Source organism: Megalobrama amblycephala, linkage group LG21, assembly GCF_018812025.1.
Source record: "Megalobrama amblycephala isolate DHTTF-2021 linkage group LG21, ASM1881202v1, whole genome shotgun sequence".
In the NCBI taxonomy this organism is placed as follows: Eukaryota; Metazoa; Chordata; class Actinopteri; order Cypriniformes; family Xenocyprididae; genus Megalobrama; species Megalobrama amblycephala.
In genome coordinates this window covers 26,676,257-26,701,507 of record NC_063064.1, presented here as the reverse complement: position 1 = coordinate 26,701,507, position 25,251 = coordinate 26,676,257, and the positions used below count along the sequence as shown (strand labels likewise).

At 36.8% G+C, this 25,251-nt stretch overlaps 1 protein-coding gene across 17 annotated transcripts in view; it reads left to right on the top strand.

Moving 5' to 3' along the window:
• itpr1b (inositol 1,4,5-trisphosphate receptor, type 1b) overlaps positions 1-25,251 on the top strand; it is a 160,364-nt gene that overhangs the window by 112,594 nt on the left and 22,519 nt on the right. For 10 of the 17 annotated variants that reach the window (XM_048173381.1, XM_048173380.1, XM_048173378.1 and 7 more), the window contains 14 exons: positions 2,467-2,653; positions 2,769-3,019; positions 4,137-4,337; positions 6,281-6,391; positions 6,492-6,587; positions 6,738-6,872; positions 8,711-8,818; positions 9,395-9,626; positions 11,780-11,902; positions 18,241-18,416; positions 21,024-21,188; positions 21,334-21,523; positions 22,578-22,664; positions 23,832-23,977. In XM_048173381.1, coding sequence (XP_048029338.1) covers positions 2,467-2,653; positions 2,769-3,019; positions 4,137-4,337; positions 6,281-6,391; positions 6,492-6,587; positions 6,738-6,872; positions 8,711-8,818; positions 9,395-9,626; positions 11,780-11,902; positions 18,241-18,416; positions 21,024-21,188; positions 21,334-21,523; positions 22,578-22,664; positions 23,832-23,977 — 2,208 coding nt within the window. The remainder of the gene's footprint in view (positions 1-2,466; positions 2,654-2,768; positions 3,020-4,136; positions 4,338-6,280; positions 6,392-6,491; positions 6,588-6,737; positions 6,873-8,710; positions 8,819-9,394; positions 9,627-11,779; positions 11,903-18,240; positions 18,417-21,023; positions 21,189-21,333; positions 21,524-22,577; positions 22,665-23,831; positions 23,978-25,251) is intronic. The other 7 variants (XM_048173391.1, XM_048173385.1, XM_048173382.1 and 4 more) reach the window with 1 other exon arrangement.

The window sequence follows — 25,251 nt, the reverse complement described above, 5'->3', positions numbered from 1 at the left end:
TAAATAGTTTATCCCTTTAAATGCAATGGATTTTGAAAGATATCAATAAAAAAATGGGCAAAAAACTTTAAAAGCGATTTTCTCAGGTTTTCAATTGGAAAAAGAGGGCAGACGACCATAATTAAAATGGGTATATCTTTAAAACCATTCAAGGTATGACTTTGACTAGGATATCATTTTAAAGCTTATTGTCTCATCTTTCCATTGATACCAAAATCTCAATTTTGAAATTTGGGTCACTGTGACTCATTTTGCTGGATCAGGTCACATATATATATATATATATATATATACATATATATATATATATATATATATATATATACATATATATATATATATATATATATATATATATATATATATACATATATATATATATATATATATATATATATATATATATATATATATATATATATATATATATACATATATATATATATATATATATATATATATATATATATATAAATTATTAGTGCTGTCGATTTAATGTTGTGTACATTTAATTAAATAATTATGAACAAATAATGCATTAAAATGATTTTAACACATATAAACGCACTCGCCCCGCCCCAGTAAAAACTCGCTACATGATGTAGCCTATAGAGTGCAGTTAGAATGCCCCTAAAATTCAAAATCTCAGGGCAAAAATGCCCTTGTATGAGATTTTATCTCATGTTTATATCATATGATTATGCAATATCACACGAGTAACAAGCGCAATATCATACGAGTGCTGTTTTTGTCAACAATAGCAAGAGTGCAAATGTTATATTGACTTTAAACAACAGTTCAGTAAAGTTAATATTATGTTATTTTAGAGACTAAATTTTTGCTCAGTTTTGCCAATAAAAATATTACCTGTAAATTGTTGTGTATCTCCGAGCAACACATTTCTGAATGAATCTGTGACGCGAATCAATCACGTGAACCAATGATTCAATGGTCCATTCATAAAGAGAGCCATTTACGTAATTCCTGAATGAATCAGTGTTTTGAACGAATCAATCAGGTGAAGCAATGATTCAATGACCCATTCAAAAAAAGAGCTATTTTCTTCATTCCTGAATGAATCAGCCTTTTGAATGAATCAAATGAATGAATGACCACCTACTGGAAGTTTTAGTTTCTTATTTAGAGTATAATTTCATTAAAAAAAAAAAAAAAAAAAAAAATCATATTTTTGCCCAAAATGAAAATTTACGTTTACTGACTAATATACAGTACAGTCCAAAAGTTTGGAACCACTAAGATTTTTAAGGTTTTAAAAGAAGTTTCGTCTGTTCACCAAGGCTACATTTATTTAATTAAAAATACAGTAAAAAACAGTAATATTGTGAAATATTATTACAATTTAAAATAACTGTTTTCTATTTGAATATATTTCACAAAGTAATTTATTCCTGTGATGGCAAAGCTGAATTTTCAGCATCATTACTCCAGTCTTCAGTGTCACATGATCCTTCAGAAATCATTCTAATATGCTGATCTGCTGCTCAAGAAACATTTAATGTGTACAATATTTTTTTTCAGGATTATTTGATGAATAGAAAGTTCAAAAGAACAGTGTTTATCTGAAATCTAATCTTTTGTAACATTATAAATGTCTTTACTTCCACTTTTGATTGATTTAATGCATCCTTGCTGAATAAAAGTATTCATTTTTTTAATTTCTTTTCAAAAAAGCAAAAATAAAAATTCTTACTGACCCCAAACTTTTGAACGGTAGTGTATAATGCTACAGAAGCTTTGTATTTCAGATAAATGCTGTTCTTTTGAACTTTCTATTCATCAAGGAATCCTGAAAAAAAAGTACACAACTGTTTTCAACATTGAAAATAATCATAAATGTTTATTGAGCAGCAAATCAGCATATTAGAATGATTTCTGAAGGATCATGTGACACTGAAGACTGGAGTAACGATGCTGAAAATTCAGCTTTGCATCACAGGAATAAATTACTTTGTCAAATATATTTAAATAGTACACAGTTATTTTAAATTGTAATAATATTTCACAATATTACTGTTTTTACTGTATTTTTAATTAAATAAATGTAGCCTTGGTGAGCAGACGAAACTTCTTTTAAAAACATTAAAAATCTTAGTGGTTCCAAACTTTTGGACTGTACTGTGTGTGTATATATATATATATATATATATATATATATATATATATATATATATATATATATATATATACCTTGTTTTAATCAAATTCTAAATTAATTTTACATTTATATTTCATTCAGTACTAAAATGTATCAATAGCACAATGCAAGTAAAAACTGATTATTTTTCCTTGTATATATGTGATATGTGCTTAGATTGATGCAAATTTCAGGCAAAAAAATTGATATGACCCATCTCAGTTCTCTCCCACCTTCTCTTTACCTTTCATTTACAGTACGCTAACTCAATTCTATTGCTTTTTCCCTCACTCTTCTGCCTGCCCTTCCAGCGGTCGTTTTTCTGCCGTCTGACAGGTGACAATAAGTCAGAGAAGTTCTTTAAAGTGTTTTACGAGCGGATGAAGCTGGCCCAGCAAGAGATTAAGGCAACTGTGACGGTGAACACCAGCGATCTGGGCAGCAAGCCTAAAGACGAGGACACCAACGAGACCAAGGAGACCCAAACACGCAAGAAAGGTCAGGGAGAACTACAGAACTACAATTACCATAGGACAAGTGGTTATAATGAATAACTGTGCAACCCAGACTTGCAAAAGCACACTAAACAAATACAATCCTCTTCATCTTTCAGTCAAGTGTGTTGCAGTAGTAACCGAAGATGTGCGGGAGCAACTTATTGAAGCTTCTACGGCCACTAAGAAGGCAATCACTGCTTACCGAAGGGAGGCGGACGCAGACGAGCATCTGAATGTGGTGGAGGGGCAGGCCAGCACGGGTGAAAAGAACCAGGACGACAACGAGATGAGCGTGATCATAACGATCATGCAGCCAATCCTGCGCCTCATGCAGCTGCTCTGTGAAAACCACAACCGTGAACTGCAGGTCAGCAGCTTAACTAGAGAATATTTTGAAATAATTGTGCATTGGTAACTAGGGGGCCATTCACCCAGAACATGCACTTAAGAAGGTGTAAAAATTGTACCTTTAGGGGTATGACAGTTTGTCACTGGGGCAGTACCTTTAAAAGGACATATATACACCTTTAAAAGGTTCATATTAGTACCTTCATATTAGTACCTACATATCGTTACTCTAAGGTACTAATATGCACCTTTTAGGAGTAAAAAAGGTACAAAGATGTCCTTTTAAGGGGACTGCCCCAGTGACAAGCTGTTGTAACTCTACAGGTACAGTTTTTACACATTTTTTCTGAGAGTGTGATTTATTTCTCAAACAAACTGGATATTTGAGAAAAAGATGTAGAAAGGGACTTGATTTTATACATCAGCAGTTGATTATCTTTGGAAAAGTGGTGAGAATGGATACCAGAATGGAGCCAGGGATTGAAAGTTTACAGTAAAAGGTTGCGAAGACAACATTTTATTTTTTTGAATAACATTCAATGATGAATTGTACATAGTAAGACAGGAATGTGTATTTAAATAAGTAAATGGAGTTTATTTTGATATATTTTAAATATATATAAATTAAATATAAATATCTAAAATTCTAAATTAATTTCAGTTTAGATATTTCATTCAATACTGAAAAATATCAATAGTACAATGTAAGTATAAAAAAAAAAAAAGAGAGAGAGAGAGAGTTTTTATATTTTCCAAGGTGTTTCATGCTAGTTTCTCAGTAATTAGCTTATCGTCAACCTTTTGGTGAATTGCTTAATAATTATTTCTTTGTTTACCTATTGTTTGTATCTTGAACTTTTTACATAACCCCATCCTGCGGATGGTTACATTGTAAGCAAATTTTATATATTACCTCTTGATTCTGATATTCCCAAAGTCATTGAAAGAAAAAATACATATGAATAGAAATTAAAACTTTTTTGCCCCTAAGAATTATGATTCTTGATTGAATCTAAATCCTGTCCCTTATCATACTATGAGTTATGTATCGACTCTATCTGTGCTTCCTCTAGCTCTAATATGACTTATAAATACACAAGGTCCTCATATCCTGTTTTTCCCTGCCTGTTCTCCAGAACTTCCTTCGCTGTCAGAACAACAAAAACAACTACAACCTGGTGTGTGAGACTCTGCAGTTCCTGGATTGTATATGTGGCAGCACTACGGGAGGCCTGGGGCTGCTGGGACTCTATATTAACGAGAAGAACGTCGCTCTCATAAACCAGACTGTGGAGAGCCTGACAGAATACTGCCAGGGCCCTTGCCATGAAAACCAGGTGGGCCTGACACATCCACACACTCTTTTTGTTCTATACTAGGAATCGTTCACCCAAAAATGAAAATTGTTGTATTTTTTTCTTGTTTACCACCATAAATTTGAGAAATATATTCCAAGTCTTTTGAATCAAGTAATCAAGTGTCAGTGAGTTAAACTCGAATCAGGTTGCGTTTTCCAAAAGCATTGTAGATCGTAAAGACCGTCGGTGCCAATGGTTTCTACAGTCTACTGTACTTAGGCACATGATGCTTTTGGGGAACAAATCATTCAGACCGAATTGACTGATTCATTGAAAAGATTGAGAAGAGTGATTCTCTCATGAACTCAAAACACTAAGGAGAATAAATGATGGCAGAATTGTAATTTTTTGGGGAACTGTTGCTTTAAGATTATGACACTCATAGACACGCATACAGTATATACCCACTATTGTCTACTCAGATTAATTGCAAAATCTGTGTTAGGCTAGGCATTATGCAACTTTTCTGACTTCATAGGACCATAATGGGACTGATTATCATCATTGTCCTACTTTTCTAAGGGGAAATGTAGTGTACTTGTATGCTGACAGTGTGCTTTTGTCCTGTAATGATTGGATGATTAGTCTCTCACTGAAGCACACTGTTCCAGAGCCATAATCAGTTAATTGCAGGTTAATTTTCATATTAAATTTGTGGGAATGCACTTCCTGTAACAGTTTGTTCTCTGATGTGCGTAAATGTTTTTTTTTTGCTTTTGTTTAGATTGTTTAGCCCATTTCTGTCAATTATTTTCACCTTTTAAGACGTTTTGAGCCTAATATACACTACTGATCATAAGAAATTAATACTTTTATTCAGCGAAGGCACATTAATTTGGTCTAAAGTGACAGTAAAAACTCTTACATTGTTAACAAAAATGTACAATTCTGTTCGTTTGAACTTTCTATTCATCAAAGAATGCAGCACAACTTTTTTCAACATTGGTAATGATAAGAAATGTACGGAAGGGGATTAGGGCCAAGCAATAATAAAAAATTAAAACCATCTCGAGATTAAGGTTGTTAAATTTTGAGAAAAAACTTGTTAAATTTCAAGAAAAAAGTCAAAATAAAATGTTGAGAATAAACTCGTTAAATTACGAGAAAAAAACTCGTTAAATTTCGAGAAAAAGGTCGAGATAAAATGTTGAGAATAAACTCGTTAAATTACGAGAAAAAAACTCGTTAAATTTCGAGAAAAAAGTCGAGATAAAATGTTGAGAATAAATTTGTTAAATTACGAGAAAAAAGTCGTTAAATTACAAGAACAAATTTGTTAAATTATGAGAAAAATGTCGTTAAATTTCGAGAAAAAAGTCGAGATAAAATGTTGAGAATAAACTCATTAAATTACAAGAAAAAAGTCGTAAAATTACGAGAACAAATTTGTTAAATTACAAGAATAAATTTGTTAATTTAATGACTTTATTCTCAACATTTTATCTCGACATTTTTCTCATAATTTAACAAATTTGTTCTCGTAATTTAACCAGTTTTTTTCTCGTAATTTAACGAGTTTATTCTCAACATTTTATCTCGACTTTTTTCTCGAAATTTAACAACTTTAATCTCGAGATGGTTTTATTTTTTTATTATTGCTTGGCCCTAATCCTCTTCCGTAGAAATGTTCCTTGAGTAGCAAATCCGCATATTAGAATTATTTCTTAAGGATCATGTGACAATTAAGACTGGAGTAATAATGATGAAAATTCAACTTTGCATCAAAGGAATAAATTACTTTTTTAAAACATATTCAAATAGAAAACAGTTATTTTAAATTGTAAAAATATTTTACAATATTACTATTTTTACTGTATTTTTGATAAAATAAATGCGGCCTTGGTGAGCAAAAGAAACTTCTTTCAAAAAAATGAAAAACTCTTGAACATTAGTATACATTTAACATCTTTCCCCTTGTTCAGAACTGTATTGCCACACATGAATGTAACGGTATCGACATCATCATCGCTCTCATCCTCAATGACATCAACCCTCTCGGCAAGAAGAGGATGGACTTGGTGCTGGAGCTCAAGGTGCGAGAACACCTCCAGAGCTTTATGGGATATGTTGTTTAGAATTTAGTCAAAAATAATTGACGTAAATGGCCTTTTTTTTTTTTTTTTTTTTTTACAGAATAATGCTTCAAAACTGCTACTGGCCATCATGGAAAGCCGACATGACAGCGAGAACGCAGAGAGGATTTTGTATAACATGAGGCCTAAAGAACTGGTAAATGCAAACAATAAATGCACACGCCAGCAATATGAATGTAAAGTTGACACTTTGCATTGAAAATGCATCTTTCTCATGCTCCTTCTGTACGATAGGCACACTTAAAACCACCTACTGTCATTATTTAAATGTTTGGTTGGTGTACAGGTGGAGGTGATCAAAAAGGCCTACATGCAGGGAGAAATTGAGGTAGAACACAACGATGATGATGACCAGGGTGAGGAAGAGCATGCCGCTTCTCCTCGAAATGTGGGTCACAACATCTACATCCTGGCCCATCAGGTGACGCACACAAATATGCATTTACACACACTTTCACTGCGTTCACTGTGTCAGATGTCTGGATTATATCACCCTCTACCCCTCCCCTGTGCACTTGAGCTGTATAGATTTTCTGCCTATTCACGTAATTATCTGGGTCATCGTCAGAGGATCAGTTATGTAACCATGTTAGAAACGGGGCAGCTTTTTCGCTGGCCCTCCAAATGACACTGTTTGGAATCGGGTTTGTGAATGAAAGACTAGAGAACAGAAAGTACGTTTGACAGGGCCACTTTACTCAAATAATAGAGAAATATGCTTTTGCAGGTTGTGGCTCAGAAGGTCAATACATAATTGCAGCAACAAGTAATCCATTTAGTTTTACCACTGGAGCAGATTCTGTGCTTTAAACAGACTTTATTTGTCCACTGTTGGGCTTTGACCCTCAGTTGTTTTGATAATTGGGGCATTGTGAGAATATTGAATGCGGCTATTTTATGGGCATTTAGCTGTTAGAGAAAGAGATCAAATTTAGATACATGATAAAAAGACATTTATTCATACATAAACTATAATTAATCACACAAGCAGATTCAAAAATGAAATATATGTATATATATATATATATTTATTAAGTATTCCCAAAAGAAGATTTTTACAATACAATTGTATATTGTTTATTTCCATTTATTTAAACCAAATTCAGATTCCGTATAACAGAATTTGCATATTTGCATAATTTTTTATAAATCATATTAAACTTGAAAATGACAGCCAAAAAATTACATAACATTTACATAAATGTAAGAATCTATGGCCCAAAAGTTGGCAAGCCCGATTTTTATGGTCTCGTTGTGTGACAGAATTAGGGATTGAAAATGATTGATTAATCGCGATTAATCGCATACAAAATAAAAGTTTGAGTTTGTATAATATATGTGTGATATAAATACACACAAATTAATGTGTATATTTAAGAGATATATGTTATTTATGTAAAAAAAAAAATGTATTTATATATAATATAAATTATATAAAAATATAAATAAATACATATACACCCACATATATTAGGCAAACTCAAACTTTTATTTTGTATGCGATTAATCGCGATTAATCGTTTGACAGCCCTAGACAGAATTCATGATGCAACACAATTCTCAGCATTGCCACAAGAGACGCTATAGAGCACATTAACGTAAACTGTCTTCTTCTGCAGTCGTTTTCAGGTCAACTACTCAGGTCATGGAAAGCAAACAGTTTTAAAAAAATATTGGGAATTTGCTAAAAAGTTAAATTATAGTCGTGTTTCTAGCTGGCTACCTGAATAACATCATATACAGAGTTTTTTTTACAGTCACAGTAAAGCAAGAAAGTTAATAATTGCATTCCAATGCCAGCTTCATTGTCTATATCAGCTACAGCTTACAATTTTGTGTAGTAGTTGTGAAATACAGCTTTATTCATTGTGATCTAAAGGCTTTAGACTGGCAAAATGTTTCATGTTTGCCTGAGGTGTGGGTGGCATGATTGCAGTGGTGTATTATAGGATTAAGGATTGAACCTTTTATGTGATCTCTTGAACAATGCTGCTGCGGTGGACATTTGACATCATATTCCGAAGCATTCATAGATTAGGTATGTCAATAATGTGCAGTAACTTACGTATTGGGTAGTTCTGAGTTCAGGTTTGCTTTATTCAATTTGAGCCAGCATTTCTCAGACAGGCGTTGGCCTTTCGTTGATGGTAAAGTGTGTTATGAGCAAAACAACAAGGCCAGACGGGACATTACAACATATATACACTGTCTCAATGAAAACAAACATAGTCTCATCCCTTTTTCCACATACACCCATAGCTAGCCAGACACAACAAGGAACTCCAGGCCATGCTGAAGCCAGGAGGGACGTACGGGGAGGGAGATGAAGCTTTGGAGTACTATGCCAAACACACAGCGCAAATTGAGGTCAGTGGTGTTCATCTATGGAGGCCATTATTGATCCACCATTCGTAGTTTCTCAGACTGGAGTACATAAGCATCAGTATCACTATCGTTCATACAGTGGAAAAACTCTGAAGTTTGTGCTACGGACACGAAGCACAAATAATAATAATAATGATATAATAATAAAACAATCCTGTAGACACGCTTTGAAGTAGAGACTCGAGACAATTTTGCAGGCGAAATCCAGTCATTTTAATAGGAATGTGATTAGGAGTGACGCGTGAGGGAGAAAAACTTCCCCATACAGATTTCACTCCGGTTCAAGTTGGTCATGCTGCATTGACCAACAGAAAACTGCTTGGTTTGTAAGTAACTTTGGTATGAGTGGTGCTTCATGCATAGCTACACTATTGATAATGGATCTTTTTTGTCAGTGAAATTTTGCTAATGTGATCGTACCTTGAGAGGCAACAAGGAAAACCCAAATCGACTTTGTAACCTAATTGTGTCCACCTAATTGTGTCATTGCAAATGTAACCCCTATAGCCAATCCGGACAGTTTACGACGTCACGTGATGCTCAGTTTTTCACTTACAGATCGTCCGTCTGGATCGCACAATGGAGCAGATTGTATTTCCCGTCCCCAACATATGCGAATTCCTAACCCAGGAGTCCAAGCTCCGCGTCTATTACACCACGGAGCGTGACGAGCAGGGCAGCAAGATCAACGACTTCTTCTTGCGCTCCGAAGACCTCTTCAATGAGATGAACTGGCAGAAGAAGCTGCGAGGTACTCAAGAGGCCACTGGTAACGCAAACTCCGTGCCTTGTGCGTGCCCACTCCCTTCCTCTATTATATAGTAAGCTCCTTTACACACTCTCTCCACTCCCAGAGCCTCCAGGGACCCATCAGGGTTCTGTCCGTGCAGTGCGGTACGTTTTTGGTGCGCTGGTGCCGGGATCCATACCTCACCCTGACCCCCTTAAGCCAGGGCAGTGGGGAGGGGGTGTAAATTTTAACTAATGTAAGACAGACAAGATAAGACCTGTAACTACAAATAATGTTGAAGTTTGCTTAAGTTTTTAGTTCTACTTGTTCGTGCGTGAAAGTTTGAGAAACAAGGGAGGAAGATGGCTCAGGGAGAAGTCTGAATAAATCCCAAATAAACACACATTGGCAGCTTACATCACAAAAGCTGATTACGGAAATAAGCTGAGTGAGGGATCAAATAAACAGATGATGGGAAACAAGGAACTCTAAAGCCCATTTTCCACCAACAGGGTGGTGCTCAATCTGGAGCCATTTCCGGTTGGCTCTCCACCAGCCCCTAAAACCTGCTAGTCTTGAACCAGAAACCTCAGAGGCTTGGTTGGAAAAATGCCCCCACTTAATTGGGACGTTAAAAGAACTGGTATGAAACTGATATATAAATAAATAGTACTGATTTAATTACCCATGATCAAATTTCAGAATTCTATTTCTGTGGAAAAGGGTTTGGAAAGGTAAGGCAGGGATAGTGGGGAATGGGTTATTTGAAAAAAGATACGAGTTCTCAGACAGGAAGAGCATGAGGTGAACCACAATGACAAGATAAAAAGTGCAAGATAAGGATCTGAACCGTCAAAAAGCAGATTGACAGACAGAGAGGCTTGCGACAGCCTATTTTCTTGCGTGGCTCACATGCATGGGACATTTGGCCACAGTTTTAGATCGTATCTTTACATCTTCAGGCGTTGAGTTGCTAATAAAAAGGAGGGTGTGAATTCTCTGTTATTTAGTAATGCACCTCTATGACTGACGTGAAGGTTTTATCTGGCTGAATCAAAGTAGAAGCAACGTTCCGTTGCCACAACCCTAAGTCATGAGTGTGGCGACCTCTGTGTGAAAGTCCCCTCCTCCAGTTCCTCTTTTCAGACAAAAACCCCCTGTCAAAATAGCCATAGCTCAGACACTAAATCCTCCAGCTAGACTCCTCACATAGTCATGGGTCAAAACAAAGGTGGTGGTTGAGGTCAGCGAGCTCATGTACATGGTTTGGCCACGCTAAGAAACCCTTTGAACTCTTTGGTCTTCTTTCTTTGGTTTTTGACTTCAATTTGAGGTGCGGTTGGTGAAATTGCATGTCTTCAAAACTGCCCCTAACTTCATTCAATATGTGTTTTGTTTGGAATGACATTCTTTAACTGAGGAAAAAACAACATTTTTAAAGGAATACTAGACTTGCCAAAGTTAGTACATTTGGACGTTGTCCTGATTGGATATAATTGGAAATGCACAGGGTCAGGTGGATCACATTTTAGCTTGAGATAGTTTAGAATAGGGTTAGGGTCCTTCATATCGCCATGGAAACTAACACACAGCTGTTCTCGCGTTGTTCAGTAGAATGACATAATGCAATCAATCTTTAAAAAAAAAAAACTATTCGGGAGAAATAAAAGTATTTAGTATTAGTATTACGTGAGATTTTCTTCGTTAAACCAGAGTGCATTACATTTTTCTGTATAGAGTGGAAAAAAGTGGTTTTAAAAGTTGGAATGTGTAATTTCCGGCGTACTGGTGAAACCAAACAGAATTGCAGAAAATTGCTTTTCAAACTAGTTTCAAACATTTCCCCATCTTCTATTGTTCAGGCAAACAGGTGATCCCGCTTCAATATCTTACAATTGGTTGAACCAGTGTTGTCGTGTCAATGCTCAAACAGATTGCAATTCAGTTTGCTTCCACTAGGGGCACAGAACTTACACATTTGGCTTGTTTGAATATCAGCAAATGGTTCCAAATGAAATCTCTGTTTATGTTTGTGGCAGAACCATGTACGTGGAGTTTTGACATGGTGTGCATCAGGGGTGTAGTATTAGACCATTTTAGTTTTGTGATAGCATCCAAATAAGCACTTTGGAATGATGCAAATTGTGTTGTGTTGGTGTACATGTTCCTTTAACATTTGAAATTGAATTTTTTTGACTTGCTGCCTCCCCCAGCTCAGCCTATCCTGTACTGGTGTTCCCGTAACATGTCCTTTTGGAGCAGCATCTCCTTTAATCTCGCTGTCCTCATGAACCTGTTGGTAGCATTCTTCTATCCACTGGAAGGAGTACGTGGAGGTGAGGCACAAGTATATTTACTGTTTGACATGAAACACTATGCAAATATAATTTGTATTTCTTTCCATTTAAAAGAAAAGAAAAGAATATATATATCGATCAGGCATAACATAATGACCACTGAAGGTGAAGTGAATAACACTGATTATCTCTTCATCACGGCACCTGTTAGTGGGGAGGAGATATTAGGCAGCAAGTGAACACAACTGGGTCAGAGCATCTCCAAAACTGCAGCTCTTATGGGGTGTTCTTAGTCTTCAGTGGTCAGTATCTATCAAAAGTGGTCCAAGGAAGGAACAGTGGTGAAACGGCGATGGGGTCATGGACAGCCAAGGCTCATTGATGCACGTGGGGAGCGAAGGCTGGCCCATATGGTCCGATCCAACAGACGAGCTACTGTAGCTCAAATTGCTCAAGAAGTTAATACTGGTTCTGATAGAAAGGTGTCAGAATACACAGTGCATCGCAGTTTGTTGCGTATGGGGCTGCATAGCCGCAGACCAGTCAGGGTGCCCATACTGACCCCTGTCCACCGCCGAAAGCACCAACAGTGGGCACGTGAGCATCAGAACTGGACCACGGAGCAATGGAAGAAGGTGACCTGGTCTGATGAATCACATTTTCTTTTACATCACGTGTATGGCCGGGTGCATGTGCGTCGCTTACCTGGGGAACACATGGCACCAGGATGCACTATGGGAAGAAGGCAAGCTGGCGGACGCAGTGTGATGCTTTGGGCAATGTTCTGCTGGGAAATCTTGGGTCCTGCCATCCATATGGATGTTACTTTGACACGTTCCACCTACCTAAGCATTGTTGCAGACCATGTACACTCTTTCATGAAAACAGTATTCCCTGGTGGATGTGGCCTCTTTCAGCAGGATAATGCACCCTGCCACAAAGCAAAAGGGTTTGAGGAGCACAACAATGAGTTTGAGGTGTCGACTTGGCCTCCAAATTCCCCAGATCTAATCGATCATCTGTGGGATGTGCTGAACAAACAAGTCCAAGCCCCACCTCGCAACTTACAGGACTTAAAGGATCTGCTGCTAACATCTTGGTGCCAGAGACCACAGCACACCTTCAGAGGTCTAGTGGAATCTGTGCCTCGACTGATCAGGGCTGTTTTGGCAGCAAAAGGGGACCAACACAATATTAGGAAGGTGGTCATAATGTTATGCCTGATCGGTGTGTGTGTGTGTGTGTGTATGTATGTATATGTGTATATATATATATATATATATATATATATATATATATATCTCTGCTCCAAGCTGGGTACTAGTGTTTTATAGACTTCAAAAGCCAAGTGTTCATAATGGCAAAGATGCTTCAGTGCTCTGTAAAACCACAACTTTGATCATACTTTACACAAATTGCTAGAGAACAGATTGCTGTTTTTATGGAGGTAATTGAGTACAGGCAGCAGCAGATGCTGGAACTTGACACTTCACTGGCCTAGTTTCAGCACACACAACCCCTGAAAGACATAATATGCCCTACATAATAGAGCTAAAAAAAAAGCCATCCTCACTTCCGTCATAACCCGTAATAAATAATTCATTCATTCTGAGTGATATGATCTCCTCCACTTATCTCACTAGCATACACTCCTCTTATATATTCATATATTTCATGTTTATGCCATTTAATCCATGAATAGATATATATGAGGATTTTAAATATATTATATTTTATGTCCTCTTATATATCAACGTTCTTTAAGGGGTGACGTAATGATGGACGTAACTTTTGTGCATAACCCGGTTATTGATTTTTGCCCTCTTATCCGAGATCATTTGCGTAACATGTCACCTGACTCCCTAAACATGTCACACTGTTTCCCTAATCTCATAAGCTTCAGTTAAGGCTGTGTGTCTATCTCCTCCCTGCTACTCTTGATCAAAAGTGTGTGTTTGTATACATGTCAGAGAAATATGACACCCGTTTATGTCAGAGCTGAGATTTGACCCTGAAAACAGAGACCCAGATAAAGACAAAGCGTTGGCACTTACTTCATTCTTACATCACAGCTTAAACACAAGCTGCTTGTGTTAAAGTTTGTGATCAATATCATCCTACATTCAAATGTAACCGATGGGGTAACCTAATATTTATTAGGCCTTTCTGTGTTTCTTTCACTCTCTCTCTTATGTTGTTGAGCATTGATTGTCCAGTCATTGTGACTGGCATAAGTGCCACATTGTGACTGGCATAAACTCTGCATTGTTCAGGCTGGGGTCAGGCTCCGAAGGGGCTTTTGTTTTGGGCCTTTCCCTTTCTCAAAACGTACATGAGCATTTGGGACTTTAATTGAAAACTCTTGTAGTCTCTAAAACAAAAGGCTTCTCTGGGAATCCAAAACACACTCTACGGCTGTGGTCCACATCCAGTATAGGTCACGATTTAAAACGCAAACAATAAAATCAAATGGAGAACATGTTAAAGGTGAAATTGTAAAATTGTCCTCGCAATAAACATGGTTGTAAAACAATGAGGAAACTAACTCGATGTTTGTAATAGGCCGGAAGATTGATATTTAACAAAGAATTATAGAAGTAGTTCAGTAGTTCATTTTCTTCTTCGCCTCACGTGCTGTTTGAATTGGTTTTTTTTTTCATTGATTTTACTATTGCGTGCGCCACAGGCATGGATAACTACCATTCAATGGATAAGGTGATAATGGTTTAAAAAGAGAAACTTGTTTGTTTGTTTTTTTTCCCCTTCTCTACTTTCATATGCATTTTTACTAATCTCCTTTCTCTTATTGTGTTGCACTAAATATATATTTATTTATTTATATTTATATTTATTTAAATGGTATATATTTATTGAAATATAAAAATTTAGTTTTACCGCTAATATTAAATGTGCAATATGAAAATGAGTTTTATGTACGTTTATGAAAATAATTTCAATTTATACAGTCTAATCACACATTTTGAATTATTGTATTCACATTGAATTCTTAATGGTCCATAATCCTGCTTCACAAAACTGTATATACGTTGTGTACAGGGCTTGACATTAACTTTTTTGCTCACCAGCCACTGTGGCTAGTGGTTTTTGCAGTGTTACTAGCCACTCAGCATTTTCACTGGCCACAATTTTGCTGTTGGGAAATTACATTTTATATGATTAAAGTTGACTTTGGCATGCTAAAATTACTTGATTTTGAGTCATTTTACTCGATTAACTAGATTTAAAACCCTTTCAAACTTTCAAATGCAGATTGACCACCTAAATCAAGGCCTCCGTGGTATATCAGCTGGTATGTACGGGTGGGCAAGGAGTGGGTAATATGACCATAATATGATACATTTTATAATTTTACAAGTTCTTTTTTTAGGCTATATAAAAAGAACAAAGAAGCAAATTAGCAAATTACAAATACAATAGTAAATTAAATAGCCTAAAGATACAGTAGGTTTATTTAACATTTATTTAACATCTTTTGTTGTTTGATTAACATTAATGGCAGACTTAATTGGGCTGCTGAATGCATGGACGTAATATACTGACACATATCCAGTTATTACCCACCTGTTTACATCCACTTAAACCATAACAGACTGTATTCACATGAGATACTCCACACGATGGACATTTTGACCGGTGTGTGCGTGTGTATTTGACTACTCAGGCGCAAGGAGAATATCCCGCCTTCACTAACTGCAAGTTAATCGATAACAAATTGCGATTGGAGTGTAATTTTGTGCTACGACGAGCTTGGCTACCTTTGATTGGGCTGTAGGCTGAAATTATATTCAACCCGCCAAAGTGGCTAGCAGGAGTGGCTGTCTTACCCGCCACCGCTGAGATCTACCCGCATTTGGCGGGTTGGCGGGTGTTAATGTCAAGCCCTGGTTGTGTATGTTCTTGTTGTTTCATACAGTACTTTCACTTTCAGTGTGGGCACTTCAAAATCACTTGTGTTCAGACACGTTTAAGAACAATCGTCACCTCTAAAGCTGATTATAAAAGCTCTTCTGCAGAGTTCAGTAGGTCCCTTTACAGTATTTGTAAAGGTCAAGCGAGAGGCCCTACAGAATTCCAGAATGTGTGTAACAGCAGCACAGGAGTGTGTTCCAGTGCCGCTCACCCGGTTCCTTCCCCTCCCACCCTGTCTGGTAGAATGTAGCCATTCAGACAGGGCTCGAGAAGTAGGTCAGTGTGCGCAACCTCAATGCACAGGAGTGCATACCATAGCTGGTACAGCTGTGGGGAGATCTAGGGCTTTAGATGGAAAGGGCTGAATATAGCCACTTCCTTGTCAAGTTTGGATAGGGTTACTTATACATTACAAATCTATTTCTATGGTACCTGAGAAGCAGGTGGACATTATAATCTTTCCTGCATATCATCATTCTCTCCTGACCTCATTTTCTGTTGCATTTAGGTTCAAGTTTGAGACCTTTATGTGTATGTCTGTATGTAGGTACGTTAGGAGTGCTAATGATCTATATGGACCAGGCCCCATGGTTCGGCACACATGTGATTATCAGACTAATTGCTAAGTTTAACCATCACAGAGTGAAAGTTTATCATTTGCATGTGTTTTTTCTTGACAGTTTACACATTCAAGCAATTTTAAACCATTTAAGTGCAAGAGGAGGCAAAAGAGAACTTTATCGCAGAGATATCAAACAACAAAAGTTTTATTTATCTTTACAAATATTTTCAGCGTAAACATTTTGTGAATTACATCCAACTTTTGCTTTAATGACAGTGGCACTCAAGCTGACACGATCAAAGCCTGATGATCTCCAGCATATATTTACTGTATCATTTCCAAACATCAACTTGTGCTTCATTAGAAGAATGAACCTGAGCGGGGAAGTCACATGATCAATGCCACAAATTTACTTATGCGATTAGTAAGCTAGAAATAGTGAGGAATCTTAAATATTTCTTCTTCATTTTTACTCGTTTCTTTGTTTTACATTTTTAGAATCCTAAAACTGTATTCCCAGGTTTAAGTAGATTTTGAATCCTGGATTTTCAGTGAAGTCTGTGTTTTTTTTTTTTTGTTTTTTTTTGTGTAAGTTTGTGGAAATGAATGGAACAGAGACTTTGACGTCCATCCGTTGAATCACTCTGGACTCATTTCTGCAGATTTCCTGGACAGATTTCCAGCCTTTTTGGTCCAAACCCCAGCTTGGCTCGGCCGAGAGTCCGTCCTTGCTCGGTACCCGACGCTCATGCATCTTTTAGTCGTGGTATTTTTAGCACGCCGTGTTATGTAACAAGCACCTGTCATGTGGTCTACTCGCAGGCAGGAGAGCGAGCGAGCTGGAACGATTGCCTCTGTGAAGATCCTGCAAATCCGACTGACCTCATTTTTCTTCTCTGCACACACACACACACCCACTTAGCAATCCCACTAAAATATTCCCACATAAGACCTTGCTGTACTGTATGTTTCAATGCCGTTCGCCTAGAATAGGACTTAAACGAGGATTAAAAACGATGCCAGCGCGGCTCATGACAAAGCTTCATCAAACCTTAACATATTCAAATGTGTCACTCTTTCTGGGTTATGTAACTTTTTTTTCTATTTTTTTAAAGCATCTTTCCCCTGAGGGCTAGAATGTGCCCGAACATGTTCAACAGGTGAAACTGCAAGTACTTTTGGGAATCCCATTTACAGAATTGCAGTTTCAGATACACAACAGTCATGGGTAATGACAGCGAATATAATCTTACCGTATCATCTGCACTTCTGTTATTTCTCATAGATAAAATATATTTATTCATAAATAGAGTTAGTTCACCACAAAGTGAAAGTTCTGTTGTTTTTTTCCCCCAAACCCATATGACTTAATTCTGTGGAGCACAAAGGAAGAAGTTTTGCTGAATAACTGCTGTAAAGCTCCTAAAATGGAAACAAAACACCATAAAAGTACCATAACAGTACATATGACTTGATATTCTAAGTAAAAAAAACAGACCAAAGTTGTATGAAATCTTTAATTACATGGTATTTTTTGGAGCTCAGCTGCACAAGTCCTCATTCTCTTCTTCTTTTGTATTCCATGGAAAAAAGAAATTGTGAGGGTGAGTAAATGATGACTGAATTCTCATTTCATATTTCCATGATCAGATTAAGACGTTTGCACATGTTGAGACAACCTAAAAATGACGCAATTCCCAGAAACACACAGTGGATTGCTGATCAAAATCGAAGTTGAGTCCCTGAGATAGTTGAACACATGTGGTCTGTAGCACTGGTGATGCTGTAACCGTGACAGATGGCATGATAACATGTCACTTCTGTGGTATTTTTATCCCAGAGCTTGATTGATGGCACTAAAACATGTTTACCTCTTTCTTCTCAGGCACCCTGGAGCCACACCTCTCTGCTCTGCTGTGGGCGGCAATGTTGGTTTCACTGGCCATAGTTATTGTTCTGCCCCAGCCTCACGGGATTCGGGCACTCATCGCTTCCACCATATTACGCCTCATCTTTTCGGTCGGCCTGGAGCCCACCCTGTTCCTTCTCGGGGCCTTTAACGTGAGTGAACTGCTCAGGTCGGCGGTGTTGTAAGAGGTCAGCTCGGTGTGTTTTGCACCGAGGTGTGTTGTGCGTCACTGGGGGATTCCACTCGGCTTTCACACTCTGATGTTAAAATGGACTTGGCTCACACAATAACTCCACTTTCCCCTAATAGCGTGCACACTTAATATGCATCCAAACCAACTATCAATTTGTCAATTACCTTAAAATTGAAGGAAAAGTTCACTGAAAAATGTAAGCGGTCATAATTTTCTCGCTCTCATGTCATTCCAAACACGTATGACTTGCTTTCTGTTCTGAAACACTAAAGGAGATGTTTTGAAGAGTGTTCACGCTGCTCTTTTCCCACAAGCGCATATTCAAAACATCTGTTGTGTTCCACGAAAGAAAGGAATTCATGCGGGTTTGGAATGTTACAAGGTTGAATTCATGACGACAGTTGAATTTTTTAGATAAACTAATCTTTTTTACACGCAAGATTTTTTTGGGAAAATTTTAAGAAGTCTGCATTTATTTGATTAAAAAACAAAAACTGAATTGTGAAATATTATTACAATTTAAATAACTGGGGTCGTATTCACAAGACATCTTAAGGCTAAAAGTAGCTCCTAACTTGCCGATTTAGGAGAAACTCTTAAAAATAATGGGTGTGTCAGTCCTAATTTTAGGATTCCTAAATTTTTGCTCTAAGAGTATTTCACAAAGCATTTTAGCGCTAAAACTAGCTCCTAAGTCTGTGAAACGTTAGGAGTAGTCAAGAGGAGTCACTAAGACCAAATCACAAACTATCCTAATCCACCCAAAGACACTGAACACTATTGAGGCAATAGCGATAGAGCCTTGGGTGCTAAACCTTTTCTTCATAAATGCAATACATTTTGATTTATAGATTTGAATCTACGATGAGACGGCAAAAAAACTTTAACAAATAAATAAATATTGTCTGATAACCTGTGGCAATGGTTTTCATGAGTTCACACTTACAAATGATTGAATAGAGTAAAAAAAAAATATATATATATATAAGCGTATTTGGTGTGCTGTCCAAGGGGATCGAGGGCTCCGAGTTTGGAATTTAGCCCAAAGTTCTCCCCGTATCCCCAGCAAAGAGTGAGGAGCGGGGTGGAGGAGGGATGCAGAAAACTGTCGAAGTAACTATAGGCGAGTCGGCTCTCGTCTGTGTATATATTCCTCCTCTCGAGCTGATTAGAAAGACCGTTTATAAAATATAATTTGTCGCTTGAATTCTGAATTCTCTTGAGATGCAGACACCCAAGAGGTGAACAATTAACTGTATATACTAGTTTAATTAGTGACATTTTAAAACCTTTATGGCAACAATATGGTAACATTTTATTTTGACTATTCAAATATTTATTTGAATAGGGCAACATTTGTATTTTAAAACCTTTATTTTAATATGGAAACATGACACCTCATTCTACAATATTTCTATGATTAAATCGCTGACTCCGCCCCCATCAGCCAACCACTGTGTGTATTCTCCATAGCAACGAGGTCAACCCCGCCCTTACTCTTAGCTTAAGACTTCTCTCTATTCCTTAGTAAAAGTTGGTCTCAGCAGCTTTGTGAATAGGTTTTAAGAGAAAACTCTTAGCTAAGAACTTTTACTGCTATTTAGGAGAACTCTTAAAAATGTTTTGTGAATACGGCCCCAGTTTTCTATTTTCATACATTATTAAAATATAATTTATTTCTGTGATGCAAAGCCGAATTTTTATCTATTACTCCAGTCTTCATGATCCTCCAGAAATTGTTAAAAAAAATGCTTATTTGCTGTTCAAGAAACATTTCTTATTATTATTTAAATAGTTGTGCTGCTTAATATTTTTGTGGAAACCATGATATATTCAAAAGATACAAAAATTCAAAAGATTGAAGCAACAATGCTTTTGTAACAATGTAAAAGTCTTTACTTTCACTTTTGATCGATTTATTGCATCCTTGCTGAATAAAAGTATTACTTCTTTAAAAAAAAAATCTTCACTGACCCCAAACATTCAAACGATAGTGTATATATTTCCAAAAAGCAACATGAGCTAGTAAAATTTGTTTGTGTACTCAGACTAAAATCCTTCAGCAAAAGTTAACAATTTAAGCTTGTTTACATTAGCCAAATCATTAACTGCACTGTAAAATATTATTTTCATGATTTGATATCACAACATTTTTTTCTTTTGTCAAATCAGCTTATGTGGTTCAGATAACATAATATTTTGAGTTTCTGTTGATTAAACCAATCGCTCAAAAACTCAAAATTTAAAGGCAGCCAAGTAACTTACTTTTTTAAGTTAAACCAACAATTCTTTTTTATAGTGTGATGCTGTGTGAATTTAGTGGTTTTATGTTTCACTAAGTAAGGCTTCGAAATAAGTGCATGGAAACACGCCATAATATGCACATTGAGGATCGATGCAATTACTTCAGCCTGTAATTTGTGGTGGCGCTTCAATTGTTGGTATATCCGTAATGATATGCTACAAATAAATGTTCTCATTGCTAAATTTGACCTCAGCTCATTACATATGAGCCAAAATTCTGTTCAGAACATAAAATCTCTCAACATTATGGTTGTGTTTTCAGGTGGGCAATAAAGTGATTTTTCTAATGAGTTTTGTGGGAAATCGCGGTACGTTCACAAGAGGATACAAGGCCATGATCATGGACGTGGAGTTCCTGTATCATCTGCTGTACCTCATTATATGCAGCCTTGGAGTTTTTGTTCATGTGTTCTTCTACAGCTTGCTTGTGAGTACACACTTTCATTCACTCTACCAGACATACCGTATCCGTCTTTCACACATGGACGTTTCTTCTAACTCTGACCTCTGACCTCTCACACTTTCACCGACATGTATCCTGTATACACTATCTCATCTTACTCTCTCTCCAGCTCTTTGACCTGATCTACCGAGAGGAGACGCTGTTAAACGTCATCAAGAGCGTAACCAGGAATGGCCGCTCGATCGTTTTGACCGCTGTCCTGGCTCTCATCCTGGTCTACCTCTTCTCAATCGTTGGATACATCATCTTTAAGGATGACTTCATCCTGACCGTGGACAGGATATCCAATAAAACTCTTGGTGAGAATAACAGATTTCTCTCCGATGTTGCCCAAAGCTGTGTCTAAAAATGAAACTGTGCAGTCCAAATTGTGCATGGGAAATCCCTTGTTTCATGCAACATATTGAATTACAAACATCTAACCGATTACGTCACAAAACATGTACTGGTGCTTACCCTAAAATCAAAAGAAAGAACTAAGAAATGATATAATGTTTACAGAAATTTAAGAGTATTTTATGGACCAACATGATTTTTTGTATTATGACATTATTTTCATTAAATTAATGTAATTATTCTCCTAAATCTGATTATTGCAATTTTTTATTTAAAAGAAATTAATATTTTATTCAGCAAGGATGCATTAAATTGATCAAAAGTGACAGTAAAGATGTTTACAATGTTACAATTTTTTTTTTTTAAATAAATGCTGTTCAAATTATTCTTCAAATAATCCTGAAAAAAAAATATGATTCTGATACTGTTTTCAACTTTGATAATAATGAGAATTCTAAAGCAGCAAATCAGCATATTAGAATGTTGTCTGAAGGATCATGTGACACTGAAGACTGGAGTAATGATGCTGAAAATTCAGCTTTGATCACAGGAATAAATTACATTTTAAAATATATTCAAATAGAAAAGTTATTTTAAATTGTAATAATATTTCATTTACTGTTTTACTGTATTTTTGATCAAATAAAAGCAGCCTTTTTTCAATAACATTAAAATCTTAATGATCTTAACATTAAAATCTTACAAACATTTGAACAGTAATGTATGTTACTGTAAATTACAATTTAAATATTGATTTAATTTGAAAGTAATTGTCATACTGCCTTTTCATCTATGCTGATTAAAATATAAATACGTATTTTATTACAGTACTTTATTGTAATATAGTAAAAACTCTCAAAAAATATACGTAAACAAATTTCTAAAACTTTTTTCTTCTGATTTTGGGTTGATATATGACCTGGACATGTTTTCATGGGGGGGGTCAAATGAAGGACACATGCTTCTTTGAGAGTAACAATTTATAGCACCTAATCTGCAGTTTTTTCCTACGTTTAGAGCAATCCGCTAGTAAGATGGGAGATTTCCTGGCAGGCGCAGTTTGTCGGAAAGAGGAGAACTGTTCTACAGAGACCATGATGGATGGTATGAACCCCATCACCCACAACTCTTTCACACACACTTAGAGTTAAATCTGAGTAGTACGGCTGGTCATGAGACAAGGAAAGGAGAGACACAATGTCCTCAAGAACCCATGGAAGGTTACTGGGTTGATGTTTGGGGTCGGAGGTTAATGACAGTCAGACACTAAATGTTCAGCAGGATCATGCTAGTTTTGGGGTTTAGAGGTCAGATCAGTAAAATTAGCATTTGCAAGAAAGTCTTTGAGAAAAAAAAAAAAAGATGTAAAGCCAGCCTAATTTGATCACTGGAGCTGATCAGCCAGTCTGAACCAACTGAACCTGCATGGCCTTTCTGCCCCTGTGAATGTGTCTTACCCTGTTTGGCACATCAGTTAACACTGAACGACCTCGCTTGGGGTGAAACTTAGGCTAGAATCGCTATTGAACATAGTAAGGGTTACTTAGGGTGAGGGATTTGAAACAGCCATCTATGTACAATACTTTGGAACCATTCAAAAGTCGGTAAGATTTTTTTATGTTTTGAAAGGTCTCTTAAGCTCACCAAGGCTGCATTTATTTGATCAAAAATACAGTAAAGACAGTAATATTGTGAAATATTATTACAATTTAAAGTAATTGTTTTCTATTTAATATATTTAAAAATATAATTTATTCCTGTGATGCAAAGCTGTATTTTCAGCATCATTACTCCAGTCTTCAGTGTCACATGATCTTTCAGCAATCATTCTAATATGATGATTTGGTGCTCAAGAAACATATCTTATCAATGTTGAAAACAGGTTTGTTGCTTGTGGAAACCTTGACTGTTTGATGAAAAGGAAGTACAAAGAACTGCATTTATCTGAAATAGAAATCTTTAGCAATCATGGCTAGTACCACTTAATTTCTCCAGAAAGTATACAGATCTAGTTGTCTAAATAGTTCTGTACTTGTTTGCAAATTATCTCCTCTCTTTGTGAATGAGATGTTGTGTAATATGTTATGATCTGATAACGTTTGATCCTCTTTTAGGAACGCATTTAACCACAAATGCTATTTTTGCTCTGACATTTGCATGTATGCGACCGTCTAGACGTAGAAGATTCCACATTAAAACAGAGCCCTTTGTTTGATTAGGTAGACTTTGTGTGTATTTGCTTAGCGCTTACTGACGTGCTGTTTCCCGCAGCTGTGGGAGTGCAGCCGGCTGCTGTCGTGATTGAGGATAAGGAGAGGACGTGCGACTCACTGCTCATGTGTATCGTCACCGTGTTGAGCCACGGCCTGCGGAGTGGCGGTGGGGTCGGAGATGTTCTGCGGAAACCTTCTAAAGAGGTGCCACACCTGGGGAGTCTCAGTATTAGTTTGGGGAGGGGTTGTCGATTTATTCTGGGAAGTGTTCGGGAAACTACTTTTTTCCAGTTGCACTTGGTGTGATGATAGTGGTGCGGAAATTATACACTTAACCTTTAACATCATTACAAATGCTGTTATGATCATTGATTAGTGCATTTTGAATAGCCAATCAATTTTCTTTTTCATTTTAAGCTCTGAAACTTGCAGGATGTTTTAAAGTTATAAAGACCTCTTATACAGGTGCTGGTCATATAATTAGAATATCATCAAAAAGTTGATTTATTTCTCTAATTCGATTCAAAAAGTGAAACTTGTATATTATATTCATTCATTACACACAGACTGATATATTTCAAATGTTTAATTCTTTAAATTTTGATGATTATAACTGACAACTAAGGAAAATCCCAAATTCAGTATCTCAGAAAATTAGAATATTACTTAAGACCAATACAAAGAAAGGATTTTTAGAAATCTTGGCCAACTGAAAAGTATGAACATGAAAAGTATGAGCATGTGCAGCACTCAATACTTAGTTGGGGCTCCTTTTGCCTGAATTACTGCAGCAATGCGGCGTGGCATGGAGTCGATCAGTCCGTGGCACTGCTCAGGTGTTATGAGAGCCCAGGTTGCTCTGATAGTGGCCTTCAGCTCTTCTGCATTGTGGGGTCTGGCATATCGCATCTTCCTCTTCACAATACCCCATAGATTTTCTATGGGGTTAAGGTCAGGCGAGTTTGCTGGCCAGTTAGGAACAGGGATACCATGGTCCTTAAACCAGGTACTGGTAGCTTTGGCACTGTGTGCAGGTGCCAAGTCCTGCTGGAAAATGAAATCTGCATCTCCATAAAGTTGGTCAGCAGCAGGAAGCATGAAGTGCTCTAAAACTTCCTGGTATACGGCTGCGTTGACCTTGGACCTCAGAAAACACAGTGGACCAACACCAGCAGATGACATGGCACCCCAAACCATCACTGTGGAAACTTTACACTGAACCTCAAGCAACATGGATTGTGTGCCTCTCCTCTCTTCCTCCAGACTCTGGGACCCTGATTTCCAAAGGAAATGCAAAATTTACTTTCATCAGAGAACATAACTTTGGACCACTCAGCAGCAGTCCAGTCCTTTTTGTCTTTAGCCCAGGCGAGACAATTCTGACGCTTCAAGAGTGGCTTGACACAAGGAATGCGACAGCTGAAACCCATGTCTTGCATACGTCTATGCGTAGTGGTTCTTGAAGCACTGACTCCAGC